Source organism: Girardinichthys multiradiatus, chromosome 18 (assembly GCF_021462225.1).
Source record: "Girardinichthys multiradiatus isolate DD_20200921_A chromosome 18, DD_fGirMul_XY1, whole genome shotgun sequence".
Classification (NCBI taxonomy): Eukaryota; Metazoa; Chordata; class Actinopteri; order Cyprinodontiformes; family Goodeidae; genus Girardinichthys; species Girardinichthys multiradiatus.
Window position 1 is genome coordinate 16,629,440 of NC_061810.1, and position 21,497 is coordinate 16,650,936.

Genomic DNA, 21,497 nt, shown 5'->3' on the forward strand with positions numbered 1-21,497 from the left:
AGAGCCTTAAGGAACCCCAGGCGATCTCATCCACCCCCGGGGCCTTACCACCGAGGAGCTTTTTAATCACCTCAGTGACCTTAGCACCAGAGATTGGAGAGTCCGCCCCAAGGTCCCCAGGCTCCACTTCCTCAGTGGAAGACGTGCCGGTGGGATTGAGGTGGTCTTCAAAGTACTCTGCCCACCGACCCACAACGTCCCGAGTTGAGGTCAGCAGCACACCCTCCCCACTGTAAACAGTGTTGGTGGTGTACCTCTTCCCCCCAAGACGTTGGATGGTGGACCAGAATCTTCTCGAAGCCGTATGGAAGTCGTTTTCCATGGCCTCTCCAAACTCCTCCTACGCCCAAGTTTTGCAACAGCAACCACCCGAGCTGCATGCCACTTGGACTGCCGGTACCCATCAGCTGTTTCCAGAGTCCAACAGGCCAAAAAGATCCGATAGGACTCCTTCTTTAGCCTGACAGCATCCCTCACCGCCGGTGTCTACAAGCGGTTCGAGGATTGCCACCGCGACAGTCACTAACAACCTTGCGACCACAGCTCCGGTAAGCCGCCTCGGCAATGGAGGTGCGGAACATGGCCCACTTGGACTCAATGCCCCCCACGTCCCCCGGAATATGTTTTAACCTCTCCCGGAGGTGGGAGTCGAAGCTCCGCCTCACGTAAAACTCCACCAGGCGTTCCCAGCAGACTCTCAAGATTCGTTTAGGTCTGCCAGGTCTGACCGGCATCCTCCCCCACCATTGGAGCCAGCTCACCACCAGGTTGTGGTCAGTGGAAAGTTCCACTCCCCTCCTCACCCAAGTGTCCAAGACATGCGGCCGCAGGTCAGATGACACGAGAACAAAGTCAATCATCAAACTGCGGCCTAGGGTGTCCTGGTGCCAAGAGCACATATAGACAAACTTATGCTTGAAGGTAAGGTAAGGTAGGTAAGGTAAGTTTATTTATATAGCGTTTTCAGCAACGAGACACTCAAAACGCTGTTTTGAGTGTCTGTGTCTGTGTATCTGTGTTTATCACAAAGCAAATAAACACAGATACAGACACAGAAAAACAAATCAAATGGTAAAATCAAACAACAGAGGTAATTTTAAAAAGTAAAATAAAATAAAGAGAATAGAATGATGGACAAGAAAATGAAAGGAAAATTGGACTGAAAACGCAACTAATCATACCTAAATGGTACAGTCAAAGGCCACTCTAAACAAATAAGTTTTTAATCTTGATTTAAAGCAACTTAGGGTTTCGGCGCTTTTACAGTTTTCTGCCAGTTTATTCCAGATTAGTGGAGCATAAGAACTTAAAGCTGATTCTCCATGTTTATTTCTGGTTTTGGGTGTGCAGAGTAGATTTGAGCCAGAAGACCTGAGAGGTCTGGGTGGATGATACACTGACAACAAGTCTGTGATGTATTTTGGTGCTAAGCCATTCAGTGATTTATAGACTAACAGAAGTATTTTAAAGTCCATTCTCTGAGCTACAGGGAGCCAGTGTAGGGACTTTAGAACCGGGTTGATGTGCTCCACTTTCTTAGTTCTAGTGAGGACGAGGGCAGCAGCGTTCTGGATCAACTGCAGCTGTCTGATTGACTTTTTAGGCAGACCTGTGAAGACACCGTTGCAGTAATCAATTCTACTAAAGAAGAACGCATGAATTAACATGGTGTTAGTTATGGACAATCCATGACGAGCACAGAAGTCCAATAACAAAACACCACTCAGGTTCAGAATGGTAGGGCCATTCCTCCCAACCACACCCTCCAGGTCTCACTGTCATTGCCAACGTGAGCGTTGAAGTCCCCCTGCAGAACAAGGGAGTCCCCTGGAGGAGCACTCTCCAAAACCTCCTCCAAGGACTCCAAAAAGGTTGGGTAGTCTGAACTGCCCTTTGGTGCATAAGCACAAACAACATTCAGAACCTTTCCCCCACCCTAAGGCAGAGGGAGGCTACCCTCTCATTCATTGGGTGAACCCCAACGTACAGGCACCAAGATGGGGGGCAACAAGTATGCCCACCCAGGCTCAGCGCCTCTCACCAAGGGCAACTCCAGAGTAGAAGAGTGTCCAACCCCTCTCAAGGAGACTGGTTCCAGAGCCAAAGCCGTCCGTTGAGGTGAGCCCGTCTATTTCTAGCTGGAACCTCTCTACCTCGCACACCAACTCAGGCTCCTTCCCCACCAGAGAGGTGATATTCCACGTCCCAAGAGCCAGTTTCTGCAGCCAAGGATCAGAACACCAAGGTCTCCGCCTTTGGCCGGCACCCATACCACATTGAGCCCGACCCCTTTGGCCCCTCCCACGGGTGGTGAACCCATGGGAAGGGGGATCCACGTTTCCTCTTCGGGCTATGCCCGGCCGGGCTCCATGGGTGAAAGCCCATGGAGCGGGGCCCCACTCTGGAGCCAAGCCTGGAGGTGGGGCACGGGCTCCATGGGCTGGCCGTGCTCCAGAGTGGGGCTCTGTTTACCCGCGTCCAGGCGAGGGAACACTGTTTCCATCTATGGTAATTGTCATAAGGGTTCTGTGGGATGCACTTTTTCTGTTCCCTCACCTAGGACCTATTTGCCTTGAGGTTGTAACAAACATGTTAAAATGTTTAAGAACATTGAATAATTCTGAAATGCACAATAGAGGCTAACACTGCAATGGAATTGGTGAGTATTCAAAAAACCAAAGGAATTGTACATAATTTTTGACATGTACAAGAGGTGTGTTACTAATATGAATTTACCATAATGCTGTACACTGATCCATAGACCATCATGTACGTTTCATCTTCCTCAATAAACTCAGTACTTACTGGGTCACATTGCATGTGAGACAGACAATCCTGTGCATATCTAGAAGACACACATCATTTTTTTCCTGAATTGCTACATTTGAGGTCATAAATGAATAGTCCATCTGACATTTTCTTTTTACTGTCATGGATCTTCCTGAAGGTCTGTAGAGTTTCAGGGCAGTCTTTCTTGTGATTGGTCATGAGCTCCTGGGTAAAAGTGACAGGTCTATTACTGCCTTCCTCATCAGCGGGCAGATATACACCCTTCAGCCAGTAATTATAGCCTCTTTAACAAGCCCCTCAATATCCTTGCAGCAAAAACATACATACAGGCACACACACATAGACACAAGCTCATAGGCTGATTTATGGGCTTGAAAGCCGGGAGGTGGTAAGCAGTGTGTTTCACCAGACATGTTGACCAGAGCATGAAAGTTGAGAGGACAAGGAGGTGGACAGCACTGTAATTAACACACTAAATACATTACAGAAGGATCCCTAGTACACCAACAAGGGATGTAATTATACATTACCTAAACTCTTAGTCATAAAGCATCTCTCTTAAGTATGATTTTGTAAAAGATGGAAGTGATCCAAAAAATCTAATTCATATTCTCTGTAAGAGATGAAAAAGAAATCATTGGGTTATGACCTAGTTATAAAAATAATATTTAGCTTTCAGAATCCTTGTGTCATATTGGTTTTGGTTTGAAACCCTCGTGTAGGAAACAATTATGTACACAAGGATATACAAGGAACAGTTCATGTGGGTATGTAAATGAATGGTTCTTCCAGGTTCACAAGAAAAATCCAGGATGGCTCTGAGGAGGAGAGATAAGTTTTTATCATAATATGTAGGATATAGTTGAGAAAATAAAATTATAGATGAGACAGATGACTTTTTGTTGGAGAGGTTGTGGTGTTCCAAGGAGAAAGGTAAATATACCCACAAAGGCCTAATTCAGCCGGTGGTGATGAGTGGTGCATGTTGGTAATGAGATATTTATTTCTTCTTTCAGGAGAAGACGTGAGTGGCAGTGGAGCACTGCAGGGTGGACAGGCAGGCAAGTAACAGTCGATTGTTGTTGAGGGGTTCTGACATCAACAACCAGGGCAACAGCCAGAGAAGCCGTGAGGAGAATCACGGAGGGAGTTTTCAAATGAGTTCTCCAAAGAACTCTGAGAATGAGGAAGCAGAGAACTGGAATCCAGTAACATAATTTGAACTGGAAAACCAGTTTCCTGAAAGGAGGGCAAGAAAGAGATAACCACAAGAACACCAAGAAACGTAGAAACTAAGAAGTAGCAGGCCTGATTACCACAATGAGCAAAACAATCCGGCATCTGCCTCGGGATATCCTCTCCTGTTTATGCTCCTCCTAATTGGGCTTGAAGAGCTTCAGCTGTGAGGACACACCTGCTGGTCACACCCTGCAATCAGAGGAGGTAGATACCCTGTGGATATGACACCTTGTAAACAAAAAAAATCCAGTAACTGTCAAAACATTTGGAAGTCAGCCATTATGTTTTATTATTTGTCAAAACATAGCAAGGAAAATCATTTGCTGAATCCTAGTTTCAAAAATGTAAGCAAAGTTTTCAAAACTAGTAGTGTCATAATGTATCCCTTACTTCTCATACTGTGACACATGCACTCAAGGTGGTTGTTGGACTACGCTCAGTGGTAGTCAGAATATTTGATGTTTAATAAAATTGGAAATTTTGGCTTTAAAACAAATTTTACACAATATATGCAAGACCTAAGTTGGTTTGATTTTGTCATTCAATGTTATTTGTAGTCAAAACCATTCGCTTTGACACACAAAATTTTGACAATTAGGGCACAGTGACAAGTCTGTTTATGTTTAAAGAAAACATGAAAGAATACATGATCTTCTCGCTTTGCAGATGAAGGATTACAGAACACAATGGAGAACATTGTTGTAAAGGACACCCGCTTATAATGACTGGAGCCCTGTTGTTCCTGCACTCAGCAGTTAGAGATAACATCTGCTGTCATTTCACAAAACAGCTGAAATATTGAGTGATGACCTTTCCCCTGCCTGACTCCAAGTCCTGCTAATTACCTGCGCTAAGCTGACAATTAAAGGTGAACAGTGGATGTCTCTGTGTTGACAGAGAGGGTGTGGCATAGGTTCGGACCACTAAACTTTAGTGACCTAGAGCTGAACTTGGACTGGTGAGAAAATAACAAGTTGTCCAATTAGGTTGCCAGTATTGTACTACAGGACAGTTTCTGAAAGGCATATCTAGCTGCACAACAATTAGCCCAAAGGGGGATCAAAACATGCAGAGGCTTGCAAAATGTAGCTCTATCTAGACTTGTCTCCATGCCTGCTGGTTTACATCTCTGCTTTCAAAATGATATTTAATAAAAAACAGCTTAATAACTTCAAAATTATTCACGCATTTATAGCTTCTTACAATTGCTAAATAACCTTTATCTTTACTTCAGATACTTTTTGTTTAACACGGCAACATACCTACATCACATGACAGGAGACCCCCCCTAAACACACACACACACACACACACACACACACACACACAAACACATATATATATATACATATATATATATATATATATATATATATATATATATATATATATATAGATTAAACTACCTGAGGAAATAGTCTTTGTTGGGCTTTCTTCTCCTGGTGAGAGATGTGTGTGTTCCAGGTGAGGTCAGCAGAGATGTGGATACCCAGGAATTTGTAGTTCTCCATTCTCTCAGCCTCCTCCCCATGTATTCAGAGGGGTGTGTGTGTGGTGCGCCTAGACTTCCTGAAGTCTCTAATTACTTCTTTCTTCTTTGAAATATTAAGGTCCATTTTATTTTTCCGGCACCATAGTGTCAAATGCTGGACCTCCTCTCTGTAGGCTGATTCATTATTATCAAAAATCAGACCTACAACAATGGTACTGTCATCAAAGTTGACTATGAGCATACGGAGTGAATGGGAGAACAGTCATGAGTGAATAGTGAATAGAGAATGGTGCTGAGGATGCACCCTGGGATGTCCCTTTGTTCATGATGACCTGTGCTTACCAAACCAGGCAGTATGTGGTGTGTTCCCAAGGAAACTTCTGGTCTGGTCCAGGGAATGATAAAAACCTGAAAAATCACAACTTTAGTAAGCCTGGTTTGTTTTCATGCAGAGATTTTTAGAACGGACCACACAAAGTCATGCAGTTTCAGCAGATTGTTTCAGGGGCAGTATTGCGTGGATCGAGAAGAAAAAATGCAAGTCCATCTCATTGGGGTTCTGTTGGTACTTCAGTTTTCAAATGTAGTCGTCCACATGCACCGCTACACTTGTCCACATTACCCCAAAAGACGTTTTCAAACTCTTTTGTCTTTGGATTCATGTTCTTATTTCGTTTTTCCACTACTTCTTTTTCTACTGAAATGCGCTGCTCTTACATTATATCCTCTCTTCCTGCTTTTGGTGCGCTGGCCGGGCACGCATTCACACCGCAAGTGAACCACTCCAGGTTCCAGATAAACCGTGCCAAGACCAGCAGTTGTAACAGTGCTAGGGTATCTTTTCTGGTCAGTTTCAGGGTCCAGGATGGGTTCACACTGGTGTGATCCACTCCAGAAAGTTGACTCTAGCACAGTAAAAAGAGTTTCAAAGGTTTGGTGTGAAAGATCTGTAACTGCATCAACAACTCCATTATCACACCCCTCCCGGCAGACTTAGAAAGCTCCTGTAGAAAGGTAGAGTTGTTTTTGTTTACACAAGTTCTCTGTTTTCCATGTAAATTTCACTATGTTGTAGTAAATTCCAGTTATTTAAAAGAAAAGCCATAAGAAATATAATTAGAATTAGAAGCATAGTACACTGTTGAAGAAATGTAAATAAAATTAAAGCGCTTTCTCTTTTTTGTGCAATGAAGCTCTGAATAACCATATTTAAATAAGAAATTGACGACAAAATGTTTAAAGTACTTCAACAAAGTGTGGGGACTTCTCCTGGTAAGTACCTATGAAACATCCTCAGAATGTTTACTCAAGGCGTCAATACGCACAATTACTCAATGCTAACCCACACTGTTTGCTTTAGAAATCATCTGTGTCTGGTATCAGCACTAAAAATACACCTCAGCCTGTTTATCACATGCACAAGGAAACGCTGGAGCCCTTGGGTGCTCTATGTGGCAAATTGCTTTAACAAAAAAAAAAAACTTTAACTAAAAAAATAAATAAAGGCCACACCATGGAGCTTAAATGTCTGTGTTTCTAAAATATAATTCCTTGAGTATGATTTATAACATTTTTTTGCTATTGATCGTAGATCTTCAAAAGCTCCATTAGTAGTGAAGCTGTCTAAAAACCTGTTAGAGCTACTGCATCAGCTTGATTTATAATCGCTCTGTCAGATAGTGCATTTGAAAAGTCATTTAAAAGGATCCTGTAAGCAAATTCATGGCAAAATTGTTTTCATTGACACACCATCAACGAACAGGCAGAGCCAGTTTCTAAGTAATGCAAAGTGGAAATGCAAGCACGCAGTGCTGAAGAGAGTGATGCAACTGATAAATACAATTCCTTACATGAATAACTAAAAGAATAAAATAGAAAATTAAAATGGATGTTAAAACAACCAAAGCTTCAAGCAACTGTGACATAATAATTACAAGCTGAATTTAAATGGTAGCTGTTTTTATTAAGTGCATTTAAATACATAAACACACACTTGCATATACCAAAAATACTTTTATGAAGACTAAAAAAAAATCTGCAACACATCTTACCAGACAAGCATAATTTACATGTGAAAAATACTGCACTTTTCATACAAAGAAAAATAAAAAATAAACACCTATATTTCAAACTGACTCCTTAAAATGGTGAGTATTCGACAACAGAGAGACTGATGGATGCAGAGAAGTCACTAAGGGGCAACTGAAGACAGTGTTATGTTAATGCAGGTCTAACATACCGATTGGGGTACTCATGCAAAGCCTGCAGGCTGAAAATGTCTCTGAGATTTTAAATGTTCAACATTTGCTGTGTATTTATGGATCAGGCTGTGATTTATTCCTTCAATGAATCATGACAGCTTAAGAGTCTTAGTGCCCTCGTAACTGAAAATCATCCTGACTTCCTTAAAGAAGAAATACAGTTCACGCCCGACTGAAACATTTACACATAAGAAGTATCTTAATCCAATTAAAAACAGCAGATAAAAATATGGTTCATATACATATATATATATATATATATATATATATATATATATATATATATATATATATATATATATATATATATATATATATATATATATATATATATATATACATATTTGAGGCTCAAAGCTGTACAGCTTAACTTAAACCTGCAGACGGAGGTTTCATTTGGTTAACTGTAAAAATCTGTTTCCAACTTTGGCACTTGATTGTAAAAAATATACTGTCTTTGATGGCTATTTCACCAACAAGTAAAAGATTTCCTCTGAGACCAACAAGGCACATATTAACAGTTTTTGGCAGTTGGTTATTTATGCAAAGACACATAGTTTTTCTACTATAAGGCAGTGTTGGAAATTTGACAGCTTTGAGAGCTGAGAGGTGTGTGCAAGCTAGTTGAGCATTTGATATATGTCACCATAAAGGTTTGACTAACCTGTTTTGGGTTCGACAGGATGACCCTCCTTTAAAATGAGGACCAAAAGCCCACAGGATTACCAGTGCAATCAGTGTGTATTAGCGTAATGTTGTTCTATAATACTTTTTCCAGTACACTAAAACATACAAGGGTCCATTGCGTACAGATTGGGTGCCATCAAAGTGCATCCAGTCATCCTGCTAAAGCAATTGAATCTATACACCAAACAAGCTTTGTACACTGATCCTGAGGGACTTTTTGTTTTCAGGTTTTCATAGTCTTTGGTTGGTTCATTCTCACTTAGCTGGCTAAGTGAGTTTCTGACATTAGGAGTGGCTGCGGCTCCTGCTCGGATACCTCGATTGCTCCGCCTGGACTGTGAGTTTCTGAACTGAGATCCTGAGGTTCGTCAGACGCCCTCCTCATCTGCTGTTCCATCTTCAGTCTTCGCTCTTCAGCCTCTATTTCCTCTGTTGTAGGAATGGAGTTCTTTTTTGGTCTTCCCTTGGGCTTGGTCGGGGCCTCGTGACCTCCTTTAAGCACCTAGAAAGCACAGACAGCATTAGTGGAAGCTCCAGTAATAAATGGCAGCAGGAGTCAAAGGCAATGCTTGCTATTATAGTAATTAAGAGAAGACATATTGCTGCTTGCTGGGCCTTGTGCACTCATTTATCTTTAACGATTTCAGCTCTTTTTTTGTTCTCTGTGTTGTTGACCCTGCTACAAAAGTGTTTGCTCTTAGTGCAATCATCATCAGTCAAGCCATAGCCTTCCCACACCTCCTGCCATAAGGCTGTCTATAAGTTGCTCACAATATTAAAATGACCAATCTTAAATAGAGCAGATTTTATATTTATCCTCAATATATAAATAGTAATATTTATGTCTACCTGGACTATGATTATCACACATCACATTATTGCAAATTTGCACTGTGTTTTTATGGTGTAGGAAGATATGCAGGCTTAGGTAAATAACGCTCTAACATTACTTTTCTGCATATCTGACACTGTAAGATACACAGTTTCATTACCAGTTAAGCTTTTTTGGATATGCGGAAAAACTCCATGGTGTATCACAACGCTGAGATCCCATATATCCTACATAAATGTGTCTCTAATACAGAATTGATGCAAGTGCTAATCAAACGTTGCATTTGTTGCTAATAATGTCATTTTTAAATCTCATACTACGCTATGCTTATGCTCTATCTATACTGATGACAATTTGCTCAGTTCTGCTTTCAGGACTTTCTTATTAATTAAGCTAATTATTTGACCACTCGGGGGCACTCGTATAGCAATGAACATTCCTTTCCAGAATAGTTAGTTGATCCTTAAATATCAAACCTGTCCTTATGCAATAGCTGAGAGGGAATTCTACAGCCATTATCCCAATACATGGTCACAATAACAAAACAGGCTTGGAAATATGCGGATAAATCTGTTTTGCATGGAAAACAACATGCATATTTCCTCAGCTTTAGATTTTTTGATTTTTCAAGCCTGTCAGCACCAGCATTGACTAAGTTGTTGGGTACAGGCATGTTGTTAGGTGTATAATCCCATTATAATTCAGTTAAAGGTAAGCCTTTGATGAATAACAATCATTTGAGCCATTTAGTAAAAACTAAAAGCTTGTGGAAAATACATTTTTATTAATTGTACTAAGACATACAAGTCTAAGACATAAAAGTCTTACCATTTTCTTCCATTTCATACGCCTGTTTTGGTACCACGTCTTCACCTGAAGCTGCGTGAGACCCAGGGACTGAGCCAGGTCCAATCTAAAAATTAAAATAAGCCACAACCACATGCACATCAGATTGATGAGTTATTTGAAATTTTAAAAAGAACATGCTCAAAACAAACAATAATAAGCGGGTTAAATAAAGAAAGATGTTGGACACACCACTTAACATCAAACTCGTATTTTTCTAACATTTCAGTATATATATAGGTTGCTCTTATTCCAAACCTAAAGCAACTGCTATTTTTTTTCCTTTAACCAGATCAATCAGTTATTTCAGATAACCTTACCTTTATACCTGCTAAGTAGCAACTAATACTAGCGATGTCCACCATTTACATTCAGACCAAAGAATGGCTCATTATGTTGATATAGATATGCTAAGAAGCTATGTTTATTTCTAATGTAAGTTTTCTTGTAATTGTTTTTCAAATTTTTATACTTCTTTAGCTACATTTATTTAATAAATTATTTAATTTTCAAGGTTTAAAGAAAGATGCTCTGAGAAGAAAATAAGATCAATTATATTTAATTTGTTTTTGGTGAAAATCATACAAGACAATGAGGGATTGTTGTCTTTTTTTTATCTGATCATCGTTTTATACTGAATTAAAGTATATATAACATTTTTCAATTTAACCCAAATATTATTATGTTATTTCGGTTATAGGTTATACTTTTCTTCCCAGTCTGGTAGAAATTTAACCAAATTTAACCAATTTTTGGGGTTAAAAACCTAACCCAGTATGCCATGTCAAACCCACAACCCAATCCTGTTTTGTTAATCAACCAGGCCTGTATGATCCTTATAGACAACACATTATAAGAGCTCACCATTACACTTATTTCTGTTAAGTCTAAAAGGTCTTTAGCTGTCCCATTAAAGCTCAAGTCTAACACAGTATACAATGCAAAAAATACATGTTTCAATGTTTGTGCTAAGAACAGCAGTCCAGTCAGACTACATGATTAGGGCTGATCTGAATGCATCCACCACATGTGGCGATGCATGACTAATTGCAATGTGTAATGCAAAACCTCAGGAAGGGGCAGATATAGCTAACAAGGAGACCTTTTGTTACAGGAGAAGAAAGGTTATCATCTTTTAAGTGGGATTTCCTCTTTCCTGCGCTTCAAAAAGGCCTTTAAAAGTCAGATGAAAGGTTTTTGAACCCCCTCTGGGAAGGCATCTAACTTTTACTTGGTGAAAATGCAAACCGAGTCAGGGTAAAAAATCATAATTTGAAAAACAGCAGCAAAGAAAAAAAAAACTTTGAGATTCATTAAGCTATTTGTACTATAACTTATATAAAGAATGTTTAGTAGATTGTGCATGCAGGTGCTTTAAAAAACACTAGCATGAACAATGTCATGCTGTCTATCAAAGTCAATTTTTAAAACTGCACCAATATAAAGCATGGCGAAAACTGGAGGTACAGTAAAACTGGCAGAAGATAAAGGAAAACACTTTGTAGGTATCAAATGACAGAAGCCACGCATACAGAAACAATGTTTGACTTTATTCACATGCTTTTTACATAATGTTTTGCAAAATACGTTTATAAAAATAGTAATATTGAAGATGATGACAGAGATGATGATTAAAACCCTAGTTAGCACAATCCAACAATTCATAAAGCCATTAAAGTGTATTGATGAATGATTAATTCAAAAGAAAAGAAGAGAAAAGAAAAGGGAAATCATCTTTAGATCACAACAAACCTACGCTGGGAGCATGCCACATTTTTGATCTGCGGCTTTTAAAGGGAATTTTCTCTGCTGGTGTCTTTGCTCCATCTGGGTATTTAATTAACTCCCAACACAGTGTCAGAATCGGATATTTTGACAGGACACTAAAGTTGGGCACGGCCATTCATACGGATGGTTGGTTTTGATCAATGAGCTCCGCTCTGCCTCAGGACTTCTACTTTAAGATGAGGTGTGGCATCTATCCAACAACTACAGGCCAGCTAAGGTGTGACATATTCAATAACGCACTGTGGGAGCTTTACCACAGAACACATGAATGTGAAAAAACAGATGAATTTGAACATTTCCAGATATGCAAATACAATTTTGGAGAGGGTTTGGTAGCCCACAGCACTGAAAATAGGTAGTTATATCTTTCTAAACAAAGTAGATATTTGCATTTTAGTGCAGATGACTAATGAAAATTCAGCTTTTTAAAATTGTATTTGTTTTTATTAACCACTATTTAGAATGCATGTGAAATAAAATTGCTGGATCTGGGGTGCATTAAATGGCTTGAAAGTCTTTTTTTTTCAGGTGAAGGAAAGCTTTCACAACATTTATGGCTTAATGCCATCCATGATTACAATAGAGGCTAAATATAAATGCAGGCTAAATATAAATGTGAAGTACAAAATACAACTGGAAAATACGTTGTAACCTCATGTCAGTCTTATGTTCCACAGCATGGACCATAAGACACAAATATCAACATATGGATTACTTCACCTCTCGGCCCAAAACTAAATACCCTTTATGTACACCTGCACATGAGTGAAATGATTGGCAGAAAATCCATGTAATACATTGCTGTTTGCTTGTGTTGGCCACTGTCCCTCTTTTTTGTGAACAAAGAAGTGTTTCTTCTTTGGAGCTTTCTTGCTGTTTAGGAGCTCAGGGTTAAAACGTTAACTCTTGTCCCAACTAGAATAGTGAGGTAATGCTCTGGCTCGGGTGGAATCATATTAAATTAGGCAATCCCCACAGGACAAATCACAAATTATACTGCTAAGTCAACTACTGCTTGAAAAGTTCATTTATGCCTCTGTGAATGTCCTTGAGCATGTTGTGAAATTTTGAAAATGCACTGACAATTAAAGTAAACAGGTTATTAAAATGTTGGTACTGAGTGACATTTATATAGCTTTGGTTACACGTACGTTAGGTTACTTTGATGCCTGTTGATCACTACACTTTATTTGAGTCCTTTTTTCCATCTTTGGGCATAAAATCTTTTTGGTAGCTATGAGGTGTTTTTATAATATATAGTTTGAATGCAGTTAGTAAATTGTGAAAAAGTCCAGCAGAGTGAAAATGCTTTGGAATGTTACTATATATCTGATGATGTATGTGTTTGAACTCTACTAACCTATCAGGTGTGGACAAGTATTTCTGCTTTTGGAACTTCTTTTCCAGCCCCATCAGCTGCAGCTCAGTGAAGATGGTGCGACTGCGGCGGGGCTTCTTCAGGCGCGGCGTGCCGCTCTCTGTCTCTGACTCGCTGCTGATGCTGAGGGGCGTCTGGCTGGGTGAGGCTTCGGAGCCTCGTGGGAGCTGTGGAGAGATGACAGGCAGGTGCGAGGGGACCGCACCCGGGGAGGATGACTGCTGCAGGTGGGGCTGCACACTGGGGGGCTGCCGTGTGATCACTGAGAGGAGCGGGTAGGCACGCAGTGACGTGGAGCCTGGAATGACACAGACAGTGTGGAAGGTCAGAAAAACATAGGAAAATCAAGTTCATTATCCTTGTGGATAATTGTACATTTTTAACAACCCCTTCAGTCACCTTTTGATGGCCCTAATAATTACTCCCTGTAATTTCTCAGACAGCTTCATTGTGTCATTGTGAAAAGTACTTTGGCATTGACCTCCTGCATGTAGAGGGCTGCAATTCCAAGATGCAGGTGCTGTTTTACACTCATTCCCTGAACCTTTCAACTGAAGGGTGATTGTTTTTTAAAGGTTGTAAAAATTAAATTGTTTCCTGAACACAAAATGCATACATTTACAGAATAAATCTGAAGTTTAAATAAAAGCTTTCACTTATATACATTTCCCCTGTCTTGCATTATTTCCAACTCTGCACAAAGTTCTATACAAATACACTTTAGCTCCATATATGAGACCACATGATGTGCAGACGCCAGAATCAAGAAGTAACATTTATCTGGAGCCGAGGCAAGAGGGATGGAGACCTGAAGGTTGCAGGGTAAAAAAATCCTTTTGGCTTATTCTTTTTTTTTCTCTAAATTTTGTGGCACTAGTGGCCTTTATTTTGTAAGTTGACCCCAGGAAATGGGGTGGAGAGAGAGAGGGGAAGATATGCAGCATAGGTGGACAGACTGGGACTCAAACCCATGACAGCTGCATTGAGGACTGTTGCCTCTAAACATAAGTCGCATGCTTTACCCCTGCACTACCGCCACACTGCTTTTGGCTTCTTCTACAAACAAACCAAGTTTTTAAGGCATGAACTCACATAGGACAAACCAGGAAATCTAGGAGAAGTATTGCGTTGTATAAGGGAAGATAAAAGTGGGATGCTTGATCCAACAGAGAACCTACACACAGTGTCCATTGAAGACCTGGACTTTGCATTTTATCATAGTTTTTTTTTTTTTGTCACATCTAGCACTTTTATCCCTTTCTCAACACAGAGAAAGTAAATCCTCAAAGAAAAATAAACAAAAAAAATTTATTTAGTGACTTATGAACACAAAGGTTTACCTTCACAAAATGTTCAGAAATTCTGAGTAAATTCTACTCCTAGACACTAATCAGTAACGAGAAAGAAAACGACTGCATGCAGGTAGCCACAGTTGCCCTGCTCACAGAGACACACACATACATACACATACATTAGACACTGCCTTAGGCTCATCATGACATCTCAAAGTGCTGAGGTCACCACTAATCCTTCGATGTTAGATTGCTGGTTTGCAACAAGCCCGAACAAGAAGCCATCTTTTTGCGCCTTGTCTGCTCCTGCTCTGTGTTTCTGCATTCCCATTTATGTTGTCACTCTTTCTCTCCCTCACTCTCTCGCTCTCTCTGTAAGTCAAGTCCATGTTTATGTTACTAATAAATTATCTGGCTAAACTCATTTGTAGGGAGAAATGTTTAACATTGACATTTAGCAAACTGTAATTTGCAGAACAGTTACAGCCCCCCCAACTTTTTTGTCCTCACAGTCTCCAGGAACTCTCCTGTCAGTAAAGACCTAGAGGATGCCTCTGAATAGTGCCCCGCTTTTCCCACCCCCCAACCCAAGAACACTGAGAGCACAGAGAGAAATGTCAGCCCTCACGGTGACTTTCCACTGACGGCGAGGCCAGCTCAGTGACATGCTGCTGACAAGCGCCAGTGTCCTGTCAATAGTCTACAAATAAACTGTTTGAAGAGCTGCAGGAATGCAACTCAGGCCCCTGCAAAGGCACATGGATCCTCCTGATAATCACAGTTGGAATGTAGGAACAGTAACAAGTGCTTTAAGTAACTATTACAAAAGGCACAACTGCTAATAATAGCTAAAGAAGAGCAGTTCGATAAGCATTACTTGCTTACTAGCAAGGTGCTTTCTTCACCTCTCAAACTCCTTCAAACTGGAACATAGATGTGGCAGATATCAGCCTGTTGCATAAACCACTTTTAGATCTGATTAATTGCTCATTCCTTTCAGGGAGGGAAAGATCTGATGGCAACAATAAAAGAGGTGATGGCAGGGAGCTGACAGGCAGTCAAAAATTATCCTTAACCGAAGATGGAAGAGTGAGTCTTTGTGTGTAAGCGCATGCTCGCCTACGTGTTGACACGGGCATTATTGACCTCCTCAAGTCAACTTTATCCCTAATGGGTGGGTTTATTGTCTGCAGTGGATTAGGCCTTAAGATGGGATGAAAACTTCATTTTTGCTCTCTTGGGCTCCATGTAAGCTTTATCCATGCCAGCTATGCACAGTGCTCCGTGCACTCCTGCTCTTTATGTATATTTGTCATTATGCTGTCAGATAAGATTACAAAAGAGTTGATCTTAATCTCTCTCACCTCTGCCAGAAAACACCACTAAGCCCTCTCTGCCCTGGCCCCTGCAGATAGATGGGCTTCCAAATGAAATATCGTAACCTGCCATTAGGTGGTTCGCTGTTAAGGCTCCAGAACAGGCCTTAATGTCTCTGATCCAGGGGCAGCTAGAGGTATTGGTGAACTTTGCAAAAGCTTCAGATCCTTTGTCAACCTGGGGGCTCCAAGAGAATTAAGATCCTTGCGACATGTTGACGAATGTACACATAAAAGGAGAAACCTGGATAGTTGGAAAGTTAGGGTTACTGGGTTATAACTGGAATTAGTATGAGCAACTGTACAACTATCATCAAAAGAGCCAGAAAAAAAAAAAAAGTTTTAAACAGAGTAGCTTTTTGCATGTTAGTGCACATGCACTTACATGCACTAACCAGCTTTAAAAATCGTACAAAAACAATTGTGTGTAAAAAGCTGGGATCCACACAAAAAAGCCAGATTCCAGCTGCAATTGGGTTCAGCCTTGTATGTTTGAGTCTGAAACTGAATCTTTGACCATCCACAAGCCATTATGAATGCTAATGTGGATGCAGAGGGCTAACCAACTGCTGAGAAGGAAAATAATTGTCTTTAGAACTTAAACTGGTATACATTCTTTTAGATTCCTTTTAGAAGTTCATTTGATTTAGCCTGTAAACCCTGTATTTATGCTGGTATTGCTTCATCTGGTTACACAAGCCCACGCAGCAGTTGTACAGATGACATACAGATCCAATGTAACGTACAATGAGTGCTCTACAAAGAGCATCAACACACCAGTGGACCTAATTATGTGACTTGCTGGGTTTCAAATGTTTGTTTCAACCTCTTGCTGCCACAGACCGTGTGTATTATGTTGTAATTAACAACGTACTTTGGATCATCTTTCATAAGTATTCATGGTGGGCAAAGTTATTTAACTGAACTCATCGTAAGTCTGTCTGGTGATCGTTGTTGGAAATTGTGGCAGGTGATGTGGATGTTTTGCAGGTGCTGTTCAGATGTGTAGGTAATTCTTAAAAACCAGAGAAGGTAAACCAGAGAAGGTAAACTATATGTCACAGGACTTAGTGACTGATTTTGAAAACAAAGTCAGCCATTTCTGCTGCTGTGTCAGTAGCTGAAAATAAATAAATAAATAACCCTAACATTTCCTGAATTCACTATTTCTTAAAAAAACAAAGAGGAAATGAAGGAATTCCTAGCCTGATCATTTTCACCATGTGTCTTTGAAGTTTAGAAAAGTTTTATATATATTTTTATTCAAAATGAAATATTTATTAGACACATGGTGAAAAGTGTGGATAGAAATGAGCACTTTACCCCATCACATTTTTATTCTAGAAATAATGTGGAGTGACTGATAAGGAAGCAAATATTGTTTTATGTAGCTGATTTAAATTAATTGGGGCTCAATATAATGCAGACTTCAAAATCATCAAGATTGGAAAATACAAAAGTGGGGTTATTGACATTGTAGTGGTAGATGTAGTGGCTTAATTGGTGGTTCTGCGTAGGGCTTCACACAACCTTGGGCTGGCTCTGATCCGATCCTGCTCGATTCTATGTTTTAACTTGCATAGTAGATCTATGTGTGTTTCATTTCAGAAGTGACAAATGAAATGGAAGGGAGATGCTGCACCTCACAGAGGTTTACTAGGTTAGTTTGGGCGCAAGCAAATTACAGACAATGCAAAACTGTCTTGGTATCCTGCCTTGTGGACATTACTGGCATGACTGTCATTCAGCGGCCTCCGCTGGCAGCAGGATGAAATAACATCTTTATTTTATTTATTTTTTTTGGGCAAAATGAAGAAGTCAACTTTTTCTGTCATGTAGAGTCCACTCACCTCTCTTCGGCCCCAAGGGGAGCTAAAGGGGTTACGAACTTCTATATCGAGCATTGAAAGCCATTGATGCTGGGGACTATACTGTGTCTCACACCCCCCTGCAGCTACAAATAAGCGGTGCACAGAGTGTTCTGATATGCAGCGGCGGGTTACTTTATCCATCTGAAAAGACGCGGTGCCAAAGCCCAGTCAGTCAGAGAGCGCTCAAGTATTACCAATCTGTATCAGAGGGATGAAGGAATGGCTTCTCCCTATTTTTATCCACCCACAGCGCTGTCATCATCAGATTGCTGGAGCTATTATTTGTGAAAAAGAACAGCCCCTATCTATCTATCTATCTATCTATCTATCTATCTATCTATCTATCTATCTATCTATCTATCTATCTATCTATCTATCTATCTATCTATCTATCTATCTATCTATCTATCTATCTATCTATCTATCTATCTATCTATCTATCTATCTATCTATCTATCTATCTATCTATCTATCTATCTATCTATCTATCTATCTATCTATCTATCTATCTATCTAAACGACAATGTCAGTGCGCTGCAGGTGCTTCTTACAGATTCACTTTAATTTGGACGTTACCTGTGAATTTTTTTTTTTTTTTGTATCCAGTCACGTATGCAACATATCAGCGTCTAACATGCCATCCATCTATGCGTAAAATGTCCATCAGCGCTAAAACTCGTGACGGAAGGCCTTTGGGCTTGACACGACCGTCAAATTAATCAAAGCAAACAAAATCCAACAGATCAATTATAACAGCATAGGAATTTAGACTTTTTTCTCCACGATTTTTTTTTTTTTTTCAGCTGCGCCGCTTATCACCTCGTTCATTTATCATTTCCGCTCAACAAAAGCCCTCAAGCATCACTGACTCTATCTGACTCCACCGCTTGTCTTTGATTTACAGCGCTTAACGCTTCGCGGAGATAAGCGGGGAGTGAGGAAATCGCTGAAGAGATTAAAAAAACAACAATAAATTAGCAGTGAAAATTGTCAGTTCTGCAATAAAATAATTATGCATACGCACACATGTGAGATAAAGAATTTAGTATATAATGCGTGTAATCGGTAATGAACTTTAATTTGTAGCTATAGCTGTACATGCACAAGGAATTGTAGAGAAAACAATTATAGGGCACCTCCATTAATTTTGGCAGACCAGCGATATAATCACCAACACTCACTTTACTGCATTTCTCCAAATTTTATGTTTTACATAATTAAAACACAATTCATGCCAGGTAGAAATTGTATAACTTTAACGAGCAATAAGTCGCACTATAATAATCAATCGGATTTGAGTTTTCATGCTTTAAAAAAACCAATACCTGCAATTACTGGAGTTTATTCGTTTTACCTGAACATGAATGAAGAGGCTTTGGTCGAACGATGAGAGAAGGACACACGGAGTACAGAGAAAGTTTCTCAAAGTAATCACAAGTTTCCCTGGAGAGGATCTCGTCGATCATGAACGTCTTGTAGCGCCTCCTGGCCGCCTTCAGCTGCCCGGGGGAGGAGAGTCTCAGCTCGGCTTGACAGTGCATGGTGTGTCTCCTGTGCGCTCTTTCTTCGCTGGTATACAGCTGTATCTGTCTAAGATTGGACCTATAGGTTTAAAAGCGCAAGTAGCGGAGTTTATGCGTTTAGAGAAGTCATTATTTGTGTCTGAAAATGAGGCTTTTTCTCTTCTTCCCTGAATATGTCGCGTTGCAGATCCGCAGCCTTCAACTTGAGCCGCGTTGAGCGCTGCGGTGGCAATACGCTGTGCTCACACCCTCCTCTATATAAACCATCCGTGTACTCATCTCTGTACTGCTTATACTCTCTCTCGCTCTCTCTGTCTCTCCCTCTCTTGCACAAACACAAGGACACATCCCAAACACCCCTTCCTCCCTCTGCTCACATACACAAAATCCCAAGTTCATACACAACGTGTGTATTACAACTTAAGCACAAGTACTGAGATTTCCTATGAATTTAGGTTTATTTAATATTGACAATATTTTCAAACATAAATATAAGGTAGTTAACTTGAAAAAAAAAACAAAAAAACAAAACGCTTAAAGCAAAAACTGAAAGCCTACCTGAGCGTCCAGATAATTAACAGTTCTGATAAAAGTTGGGATTTAATTTGTTTTAAGTTTGCGTGGGACTTTAAACCACATAACAAAAGTAACTGACTGGTTACTTTTTGAATTGTGGAAACTATAATTTATAAACGGGTTGAAGTAATCTTTCTTTTACAAGCTCAAGATAGCTCCCGTAAGCCAATTTGTAAATAGATTTTAACATAGTATTTGTTACAATTTGACTGTTTTTCTTGTGTATAAGTTTATTTTTTTAAGATTTTAAGAACCAGTGATATGTGAAATTGTACCTTAAATAGGGCAGGTGTCTTTCTTTCTTTCTTTCTTTCTTTCTTTCTTTCTTTCTGCGTCTTTTATGCAAAATTATCAGCCAAAACATTTAAAAATAATGTTATTGGTAACCAATGATAATAATAATAATAATAAGTATTATTGTTAATGTCATTACTTTAACGGTTGAGAACCCAACTGATTGAATGCGGTTCAGTGTCACTTTAAATCTGTTTCCCGATGATCTCACTACGGAAAATGCCACAGGTGCAATTTGTTATCAATCAGTAATTTGGTTGTTCAACTAAATGAACCTCAAACTTCTTTTAATCTTTAAAACATTTCTTTCTTTTTTAAAAATAGGCTATACTCAATACGTTACACACATATATATGTGTGTGTGCTCATTTTAGGGTAATCTTTATAGATGAAAAATACATTAGATTAATTCAGAATTAGATTTATTAAGTAGAGATTTTGCATTTGCCTTTATAAAATAATAGCAATAATTATTTTGCACAAATACTTATGCCTTATAGGTGTCAAACATATCCTTCGGAAATCCAAGTTGATTGCGGACTGCGCGGATTGGGTTTTAGAGGGCGCAACGAAATAAATACTTGGTAAAAACGACGGAATAGAAAAGAATTGTAAAACGACTCTCTTACAGAAAAAAGTCTATATATTGTCAGTTTAATAGTATGCCTCCAAAAAACACTGTGATTCTTTTTTTTTTTTTCCTCATTGAACAGACTTCGGCCACTGATTAAAACCTAATTATCTGTGGCTCCGCATGAACCCCGAGCTCCAGGAAGTGCAGTTTGCAGGAATCTTGTCACTCGTTTTCTGCGTTGCGGGGCGTCTGCGGGGCAGGGAGCGGATAACTTTCCGGGGATGTTTGGAAGTGGGATTATTTCAGGAGCCACGCTTCTATTCAGGTCCGAACAGCAGCGGCTGCCGAGTGGCCCCTCTAATCCTATTCAGCTCCTCCAGGGCTGGAGACGCCAAGCAGATCAACCAATTAGAAGAGTTATGCCATAATCGGAAGAGGAATATGGATCTTCCTGGTAGTGCCTACCGACACCAAAGAGAGGATACTCTCTATTAGAGCGATTTGGGATTATCAGGATGCAATCAGATACGAGGGCAGATTAGATGCATGGTATAGAACTTGGTTCAGAGGGTGCAGATACTGATGCACTGTTTGGACTCTTTAAAGTTTATAAAAAATAAAACATAGGCTTTAATATTGCCACAGTAAAATGAAAATTACTGTATAAATATGAGATTT

The 21,497-nt window shown here is 39.8% G+C and overlaps 1 protein-coding gene across 1 annotated transcript; it reads right to left on the reverse strand.

The window, feature by feature from the left end:
* Positions 1 to 8,090: 8,090 nt before the first annotated feature.
* Positions 8,091 to 19,646, reverse strand: barx2 (BARX homeobox 2). Its single transcript, XM_047392468.1, has 4 exons — positions 19,207 to 19,646; positions 13,296 to 13,611; positions 10,130 to 10,214; positions 8,091 to 8,971 (listed from the first exon to the last, which is right to left on the reverse strand). Exons 1-4 carry the CDS (start codon positions 19,391 to 19,393, stop codon positions 8,729 to 8,731), a joined length of 831 nt encoding a protein of 276 aa, XP_047248424.1. The 5' UTR covers positions 19,394 to 19,646; the 3' UTR covers positions 8,091 to 8,728.
* Between the last annotated feature and the right edge of the window lie 1,851 nt (positions 19,647 to 21,497).